The sequence below is a fragment of the Anomaloglossus baeobatrachus genome, chromosome 6 (genome assembly GCF_048569485.1).
Source record: "Anomaloglossus baeobatrachus isolate aAnoBae1 chromosome 6, aAnoBae1.hap1, whole genome shotgun sequence".
Classification (NCBI taxonomy): domain Eukaryota; kingdom Metazoa; phylum Chordata; class Amphibia; order Anura; family Aromobatidae; genus Anomaloglossus; species Anomaloglossus baeobatrachus.
In genome coordinates this window covers 219062986-219072751 of record NC_134358.1, presented here as the reverse complement: position 1 = coordinate 219072751, position 9766 = coordinate 219062986, and the positions used below count along the sequence as shown (strand labels likewise).

General features: G+C 41.2%; 1 protein-coding gene across 1 annotated transcript; it reads right to left on the bottom strand.

Annotated features, from left to right (window-relative positions):
* Positions 1–1881: 1881 nt before the first annotated feature.
* On the bottom strand, positions 1882–6689 carry PRL (prolactin). Its single transcript, XM_075316433.1, has 5 exons — positions 6632–6689; positions 5929–6110; positions 4078–4185; positions 2365–2544; positions 1882–2258 (listed from the first exon to the last, which is right to left on the bottom strand). The coding sequence occupies exons 1-5, from the start codon at positions 6660–6662 to the stop codon at positions 2067–2069; spliced, it is 693 nt and encodes a 230-aa protein (XP_075172548.1). The 5' UTR covers positions 6663–6689; the 3' UTR covers positions 1882–2066.
* Positions 6690–9766: the final 3077 nt, after the last annotated feature.

Below are 9766 nucleotides of genomic sequence, written 5' to 3'. Positions count from 1 at the left end.
AAACACAAATCCTTGTTGCCTTCCTCCAGGGGCTGATGTCCACACCAGGGGGTGGGCCAGGCGGTTGGTCCCGCCCACCGAGGAGTTCACAGTCCTGGAGGCGGGAAAAGGAGTCAGATTAGTTCTGGAGAGTGAAGTGGTAGTAGAGGAGACTGACCGTGTCCGGGTGTGTGGCCCGGGCACTCAGCAAGGTTGGCAGACGGTGGTGATCATCTGCAGGAGAGGCTGATTGGAGTGAACCGTAAGGACCGGCGACGGGCGGTGGCCCGCCGGTACCGGATCGGGGAGTGAAGAGAAGCCAGCACCATCCGGCAGGGCCTATGGACCCCGACCAGGCTAGGAGTCGCCGTGAAACCGGTCAAATCCATTAGCGAAGGGAACCTCCGGGGTTTCCCAGCAGCCAAGACCCGATTGAAGGCAACAGCTCACACCGTAGAGGGAAACACAGTCACCGCCAAGGTTACAGTTCCCAGGGCCAGAGCCTGCGGGCAAAAATGGGCTCCTTCAGCATCCATCTAAGCTGGAGAGCGGGTTACCGGTGGGATGCCATTGGAACCGTAAACACAACACAGGCAGTCACCATCAACCTACCGGGAGGAGAACAACCGCAGCCGCCTGTGGGACCCGTCCATCCAGCCGTTTGTTTGACCACAGACTCTGTGTGAATTTCTGGCTGAGTGAGTACCACCGTGCCGTGCGGCACAGTGCTGCCCCCGTGACCCTGCACTTCACCAGGCCCCGTAACCCGCCTGCCAACCCTAACCCCTCACTGGGCCCCGGGACAACCAACCCCCCTACCCACGGAGAGGAGAACAAACATCCAAGCTGCTCCCTGTCATCGCTCCCGGGATCCCCGTCCAGAGCAGCGGTGGTGTCACAACTTCACCACAACCGTGGGTGGCGTCACGGACAATATCCCCCAAACCACACACCAACCCCTCTTTCACTCACGGGCGAGGAACGCCGCTCAAGTCCCCGGGATCCGGCCCACCGCTCGAGCCACCACCAAGCAGCAGCAGCAGTAGCCGGACCCGAGCAGTGGGTGAGCGCAGCGTCCCCTCCTCCGCCCGCAACAGTAGCGTGTGAAACATTGCACTGCACTTGCATTTAATCCAAGTGCAGTACGATATATGCAGAGAAAGGCCAGGGAGGAGATGGGGAGAAAGTGCCCCTCCCTCTTCTCCGCAGCTGTGATTCAATTGCAAGATCAGATCACAGTCGCATGACCCTCGGCTGACACTCAAAGCAGAGGGTCATTAGCATATCGCTTCTGATCTTCTCGCATCGGAAGCTATACGCAAGTGGAACCGTACCCTTAGATTGGTTACAGTGCCAAACCTAAGATTCATGTTTTGGGTTATCTTTAAGCACATAACTAAGTTTAATAGAAGCAACTGCCAGTTGGAAGATTTGAGAGAAAGATTGGGATGGCAGCCAGACTCTCTAATATTTCCCCGCATTGGAAGACATAACCCATCAACATTTTATAAGGGGAAACAACCAGGATAGTGCTACTTCCAGAAGAAGCTTTGACTGGACCTGCTGGTACTAGAGGATATTTATAGAGATACCACTTTTCTAGGAGCATTGAGAAAACAATGCATCCTACCAAGAAAAAGGCGAAGCACCACTGCAGTTTGCAAAAGACCTCCAAAAACTGATGTCTTTGGTAAAATACCAAAAGGAACCAGGAAAGTAAATTGCAGTATGGGGCTAATTATTTTTTTTTTTACTATATATCTGACATACTATTTAAAGCCTATTACGCTGGGAAAGCAATAAACATGCCAAATGAAGTAAAATGTAAAGCAAAAACCACTGACATTTAGACAAAGGGATAAATAATACTATACAAAATAGAATAAAAAAGGGAATGACACATGGGTTTGCATTTGTTTTATTATCAGCTATTCTATGAATCAACAGGAATCTAGAAGTTTATACAGTATTAATCTAATTGAAACAAAGCAACAAAAGAAACATCTGACAGATTCAGAATTAAAGTTGTTGTTTAGATAGTATCACATTTTCTTTCATTTTCTAGTAAATTATAGATTTGTCACAACTTAACAGTTGCCTTCATGTATAAGACGACATTTTAAAAGTTTCAAATAGTTATCAATTTTATGTGAATCTCTTCGAAGGCAATGAAGAAGGTTATAAAATGCAAATAGCCGTGAATTTTCATCTCCTGGTAGTGAGGCTGGTGGACCTGGCCACGGAGAGTAGACTTCATTTTCTAAATCACCTGGATGAATCTAGAAACAGAAGATTGATTGATGAGTTACTGTATTACTTGTGTCTAGTATTTCAATTTAATTGACATGAGCTATAATTCATATGATAATAGTCTATTAGGTTTACCCTTCCAACTATCCTTTCCATTCCTTCAAGGAGACGTTTGGTTTGTTCTTCTATTTCAACAGCTTTCCAGAGAATGGTGTCTGGTGCTTCTCGTATATCTTGAACTTCAGAAACCATGTGAAGCAAGGGATCATTCCAGGATCTTAGAACTTTCAACACTAAATTCAGGAGATCTTCATGCTTTATTGATAAATAGAAAATGAATATATACAAATTAACCTTATTTGCAGTATTAAACAAACATTGCGTATGCCTGGAACCACTGGCGGACACAGACAGAAACGGGACCCTGTGGAAGAATAATACATGGGCCCTTTGTAGAAAAATAGGTCAAAACAATTGTTTTAGAGGTAGGAATGGGCCACCATACCGCTTGGGCCTCTGTGCGCCTTCACAGATTGGCCTAATATGTTCGCCCCTGCCTGGCATCCAAAAGAAGAGTGTCAAATGTCATTTATATTTAGCCATATTTGTAAATTACAGAAACATCCATGTAAATGTGGAGACGACTGTGTATGGCACACCAATTGGCCAAGCTGGAAATTACAGAACACTAGAAATAGGCCCAATGCTACCGAATCGGGAGTGCAGTGAAATGAACATCTGTCTATGCTTAGTGGTGCTGACAGGTGCAGTGGACATGTCTCACACTGTTTGCGCTTTCCAATATATCTTGGCCACGCCTCCTTACTGCTCTGTGACATCGCAAATGTGTACTTTAAAACACCAACATCTCATCATATTTAGATGTGGTATGGGTAGCACAATGTTATACTGGGAACAGAATTGTGCTTACTCAGCCTACAATTTGGGCTCCGCCTGCACTATTGTCCCTGGTTACTATGGCAATGATGTGAGCGCGAACTGCGGCTGCGCAACTGACAGTGCCGCAGTGCATTGTGGAATACAGTTACATCCGCAACTGGCAATTATGTATGTAGATCGGAGACAGTAAAGACATAAGCTTTTAAGCTTTTTTTAAACAAATGTATTACTAATTGCAGTTTGCTCTTAGTGTTTTGTGTTTGCTTTTCAAGTTTTGCTACGAGGTTCCTACATTTTCTAGGTATTCTCTTGAATGGATATACATGTTCTTGGGGAGAGGAGAAATAGCTTTATTGTATTCAGCTTTCACCTTTCTGCTCATTCTGCTGAGAAGGTATGTTATGTTGTGGAGATCATTGGTATCGTAAAGATTAGTGCTGAAAAGCAACTGAATTTCAAACATTTTAATGTTTTAACTGCAATGCAGAAAATCTCACTAAAAGTCAAGCTTTTAAATCATATTTACATCTGTCTAATCAAAATTATTTCATAGCTATAAGTATTCTTTCTGATGAAAACATTGTATAGCAATGTTCCTATGTGAGCAGTTTCTCAATTAATTCATTAATATGGTAGTAATGGTAGCTCTTTAATTTAACAGTAGGGAAAATAGAAAAAAGATCGGCACAAAGTGCAAGAATAAAACTAAAATTTTCAAAATTTAAAAAGCAAGAGAAATGGATAAAGTACATCTTACGCGTTTTGAGCCCATACTGCGTTCCTAATCATAGATTATCTTTTTCTGTGTTTTTGCGCTTTATCATCAGGTGAAAGGCACTTACTTCACTGGCAGAATTTGCACATAGTTTGGTGAACAATTTGTTTGTGTTTCTTCAGGAAAATAGTATTTATTAATTCCCATAATTATACGTTCTATAAGGGTCTTACCTGTATTTGTTGTGCCTGCTCTTTGTCTTCAGGTGTATTTAGTGAAGCCGTATGACAACTCATTCTAGATTTTGCTAGAAACCTGCGACCTGGGGTAAACCTTTCATCCTGTAAAAAAAATAGATAAATAAAATTGTAAAACCTAAATTATTGCAGAGATAGGATTTCATAACCTTGAAAGGTTCAATGATAATAATGAACAGTAGGAAATAGTAATGAAATTAGCAATGCAGTTTGCTTTACTTGTTGGGCTTTTGAATGTCTTGGCAGTTGGCACCTTGTGCTATGGATTGTGTGTGCTTGGCTTTATACATGAATACTGACTTATCTGCCTCTATGTACAAGCTGCAAACATTTGACTCTGTGTACTTCAAAATATAAACCTCATCAATAAGTAAATGAGAAATCAATTTATGTAGTTTATTTATAGAGGTATGGACATGAGTGATGCAATCGTATGATGCTCCAAAGGAACTAAATCTCTGCTTGGGTGGCAAATTGGTAAGCATATAAGGCAATTTTCATAGAAACATAGAAAGTAATGTGATTTTCATCTAGAATAAATTGCCAATTTTTCATCTGCATCGTCATTCATATGCAATCTGTATGGCATCCATTTTTATACATGAGCAGTTATTAAAATTTAAAAGACCAAATACAGTGTATATGGTAAAGAATAGCAGTTTATCCAAAAAAATCGAATGCTTTACTGTTGATCCATATTGGATACAATTTTCTTTATACCCCAATAGAACTGAATTGGTGAGTTTAATCCGAAATATCAGAGACTAGTACATGCTGTAATTGTATTTGGTAAGTCCATGTAAACAAACGGTCATCTGAAGTGCCCTATTAAATAACCTTGTCCAAATGCTAAGATTCCTTTAACCGCTTCTACTAATTTGAAGTACATGTACATCACAAGTATGGTGCAGGTGGTATATAGGGGCTCAGTCTTTTATTTCAGTGTCACACCTGTTCAAGCACCCATTGCATATCTCCATATGATGTAATCTTGGGATGCTGATTACTTTCCATGGAAGCCAGGGTTCCTGAAGGGTCTGCTGAATGCCCCTGTGACCACTATCATGGTACGGTTGTGAAGCTCAGCCACAAACTGGGCTTCATAGGAGACCATGAATAGAAGTATTGCTATATATAGTACAAGTGATCAAACAATTATTGGTTCAATTCTCCTATGGGGTCTAAAAAATGTAAAGAAATAAGTTTTAAAATATATTTAAAAAAGGATAAAAAAAAGTGAAGATTGAGATCACCCTCTTTTGGTACCAATGGCACGAAGCAAAAAAAAAGCTCTCTTACAGTTTCAAAAGATGGAAAAAAATATTGTGGCTTTATGAAAATGATGACACTTTTTGTGAAGTGCTGACTTTTTATATTAAATAAAAAAAAAATTCTAGAGAGATTTGTTATCACTATAATTGTACGGATGTTACCAGGTCATTTGCGCCACATAGTGAATGTCATAGAAACTAAACCAAAAAAATATACTTTTTTATCATTTCACTTAGCTTGTTTCTCATTTCAATTTCATTTTTCGATAATTAAATGGTAAAATGAATATTGTCAATCAAAAGTACAAGTCGTCCCACAAAAAAACATACAGGTATGTTGATGGGAAAAGTAGAAAAATGATGGCTCTTGGAAAAAGAGGAAAACAGATAAAAGTACAAACCCAAAATTTGTCAGGAAGGGGTTAAATCAACACTGGGCAATGCTAAAATATTGCTTATTACATAAAGTGTGTTTTCAGGTGGATTTTGATTGAAATATGCGTGAAAAGATGCCAAGTGCTCCTACCCTAAATGCGTGTTTAACTCCGATACTTACAAATTCATTGAACATTTCCGATGTCAGAGAATGAATATAATGTGAAAGTTTCACCGCACGATCAAAGAGCGCTCCAGTAGAGATCTGACAGTTGGGTCCGCCATTCGGACATATTGGTTGTGAGATAACCCCATTTCTTTCTAGTATTACACTGGACCCTGCTAATATAATTAGCACTACACCTTAAAAACAAAAACAGAATGTAATGACATAAATAAATGAACAAAAGAGGAGACTAAAAGAAATGGAAAACTTTGAAGGTACAAAGAAAATGAGTTTTTCGTTACAGTGAACTTGACATGCTGCTTTTTTTTCTATCATGAATCATTTCCATGAATTCATCTTAAAATATTTATTTATTAAATAATGTCCCAGAAATTTACATACATATGTTTTATGTACAAAGCTCAGTGACAGCTGCCATTATTGATAAAATGTATCTTATAAATACGTCTTTAAACGAAATGAAAAAGCATGTTAAAGCTTGGGTTTGAAAAGCTTATATGTTGAATAAAGATCAAATAGAATTTTAGCCTATGATCAGTATAGCCTATTTTAAGAATTTTCAAAGTAAATGAAAACTGTCAAGTATAGAATTATGTATTGTAGTGCAAGCTGTTTTCTTAGACAGCTACTATGAAAAAAAAACAAAAGAATAAAAAAAAGAGTCCAGAAAACAGAAGTGGAAATAAACAAATATTACCTTTAAGTGATGCACCCATCAGATCAATCATGACCGAGAGTCTTACACTCAAGTGGAAATGGTCTTTTGTTCTCCTGCTCTACATTTGCAGTATTTATACACTTATCCACCATTGATGAATTAATGCATCTGCTCCACACATAATCACAAACATCAAATGCCCTTATCTCTCCATTCATATTCACAAATGTTTTATGAAATCTAACAAAATACATTTATTTAACTCGGAAAACTTTTGTGATGGAAACCAAAAAAGGGACTCAATGTTCTGATGGGACATTTGCACTAAAAAGTTATTTTACACCTTCAGTTAAAGGTGTATTTGTTTTTTAAATAATTTTTACAGCTCTATATCAAAGCTAAGGTATCTAGATACAAGCAAAAATCCCAAATCTATTTATTGGATGTATTTTAGTAATCTGGAATATGTAAGTGCACAACATCGTGCCAATTTTCACCCATGGTTTAAGTAAAACCTGGATGAAGTTAACTACCGTATTTTTCGCTTTATAAGAAACACCTGATTACAAGACGCACCCCCAAATTTGGTGAAGAAAAAGAGATTTTTTTTTTAATGTTAAACAGGGTCCGTCTTATAATGCCAGTCTCCTATAGCTGTCACAAGTCTCCTATAGCTGGCACATGTCTCCTATAGCTGTCACAAGTCTCCTATAGCTGGCACAAGTCTCCTATAGCTGGAACAAGTCTCCTATAGCTGGCACAGGTCTCCTATAGCTGTCACAAGTCTCCTATAGCTGGCACAAGTCTCCTATAGCTGGAACAAGTCTCCTATAGCTGGCACAGGTCTCCTATAGCTGGCACAGGTCTCTTATATCTGACACACATCCCATATTGCTGGCACAGGTCTCCTATAGCTGGCACACATCCCACACAGCTGGCACAGGTCTCCCTGTATTTGATATGGCCCCCATGCTGCTGGCCATAGTAAAATAAACACTTTACTTTACCTTCTCCAGTGCTGTCCTCCCTCGTGTCTCCCTCCGTGCTGCTGAGCTCCTGCACTTCCTGGTTCTCAGAGCCGGTCATGTGATCAGCACAACAGAGTGACATGATCTCTGCGTGCCTGATCACAGCGGAGCAGTGAGATCGGGGAGACACCAGGAGACACGCTGGAGGAGGTAAGTAAACCTTTTTATTTTAGGATGGGCAGCAGCATGGGGGCCATATCTAACACGGGGGTGGGGCATGAGTGGCCCCCACCTCCCCTGGACCCGTATAAGATGCACCCCCTTCTTTCCCCCAAAATTTGGGGGAACAAAAGTACGTCTTTTAAAGCGAAAAATACGGTAAGTTTCTGACTTTAGAACTGTTATGTTATTAGGATAATTTGAGGATCTCAACCAAAAGTAAAATCCTGGGGAATGATGAGACCTGCCTTATCTTTTGATTCTTGTTTAAGGCAATTAATGTGCTCAGCTGGAGTTTATGATTCCTACAAGTGTTTGAACTTGTACAGTAGATCAACTGAGGACAGAGTCCAGAAGAGAAGTTAGTGAATGTACATTGCTAAAGCACACAAACCCTTATGATAAATTGATATTTTCCACATCAGTCTTGAAGAAAAGTTTCCTGGATTGACATGCCCCAAATTCATGATTCTTGTACATCCAAGCGCTGTCTGTGAGCCACAATCTCAATTATACACTAAACTAAGCTAAGACTGGACAACGTTTAAGAAAATAGTTAAAATTACTGTAAAAATGTCAAAAGTTTCCAGGTTTTTGCAAAACTGTTTCTGACAATGTTAAATAGCTAAATATATTGTGAGGTTTTCTGACTTTTCGCCTTGTTTTGTCATTTTGCTTTAATCTGTTTTTTCTTCATTGGCCATCTTGCTTCTTGTTCTGTTGCCCTCACCTTTGCCCTCAGTCAATATGGATTCCTCAGCTTCTATGTTCCCGCCCTGTTCCCTGCCAATTACCTGCTTAAGCCATCTCAGCTGATGGACCAGTGCTTCTGAATCCTGTTTGCAGTCTGCCTGTACCTGGTCTCCTCAAGTCTTTGGAAGAACTACTTTTCTGCCATCCTCTGTTTTGGATCCCTGTAACTTGTGTCCACACAGGAACCCTTCTGCTCTGTCATGGACATTTACAAGTACAGTAAGAGAGACTGAATTATACTTTGACACTTCTGCTGAACTTTGAGGATCCATTCCTGCTTAATTTGTTCCCAGCCTCTGCACCCTGCAACTGTTTAACCCTTCATGTTTTGTGCACTTGTATGAAGCAATACAAGAACTGTTTAGCAAACCTGTATCTCTGTGTTTACCTTGTACCCTTGCACTAGACTCTATACAAACAGTATTTAACACCTTACATATATATGTGGTGACCCTGAGGCTCAGTCGCCACAGGGTATTGTATCTGACTTAAGATGCAATGCTTAATCCCGGGAGATGAAGGAGTTGACCACTGGTGTTTGTTTCACTAACACAAAATCCAGTCAGTAAATCAGCTACTTACACCCCTCAGGAAGCCAGCCAGCCTGTGAAGATTCCGGTTACCAGGCTAACTGCCACTATGAGTCATCCCAAGGGTGGGAGCTGCCAGAGGAAGTGAGCAAACACAAACAGTTTCTAGTCAGATCAGTCTGAGACACAGAAGAGAGCAGACAGCCTGAGCAGAGCTAAAGCAGACTGGTCCTGGGAATGGGAGGCTGGTGAAATTAGTGCCAGGACCAGGGGCCATAACACCGCACTGAGCTAGAACCGGTCAGCCTGGAAGAGGGCGAGAGGCAACCGGTGGAGATGGTGAGACAGAGGAGAACATGGTAGCTGTAGGTCAAGCCTAACCGTTCCCACAGTGCCAGCACTGACAAGTTGCATAAGTCCTAGGGCAGAATATACTCTATGTTGTCTGCCAGAATCTGCAGGGGATGTGGGGTTCCAAGTCCCATCATCCACTACCCATTGTCCTGGAGCACAGGGACACATAAGATCCGGGGTCGGGATTGCAGCCAGGCCCCATGGCGAGGATCCGTGCCACCTGCATATGGGACAGGACACTTAACAGAGACATCGGGGTCCCCAAGCCGCTTCAAGCCATGGGGCTCCACAATCAAGCGCAAGGAAGGGAGGTCTCCCACTCCACAGACACCAGTGATTGCTTCTACTTT

What these genes read in the sequence shown, in the direction of transcription:
- PRL (XM_075316433.1), bottom strand. Translation starts at nt 6,662, where the DNA reads ATGATTGATCTGATGGGTGCATCACTTAAAG. An exon ending in GATGGGTGCATCACTTAAAG is followed by an intron (nt 6,111 to 6,631) that starts GTAATATTTGTT and finishes TTTGTTTTTAAG; the next exon opens with GTGTAGTGCTAATTATATTA. An exon ending in CGGAAATGTTCAATGAATTT is followed by an intron (nt 4,186 to 5,928) that starts GTAAGTATCGGA and finishes TTTTTTTTACAG; the next exon opens with GATGAAAGGTTTACCCCAGG.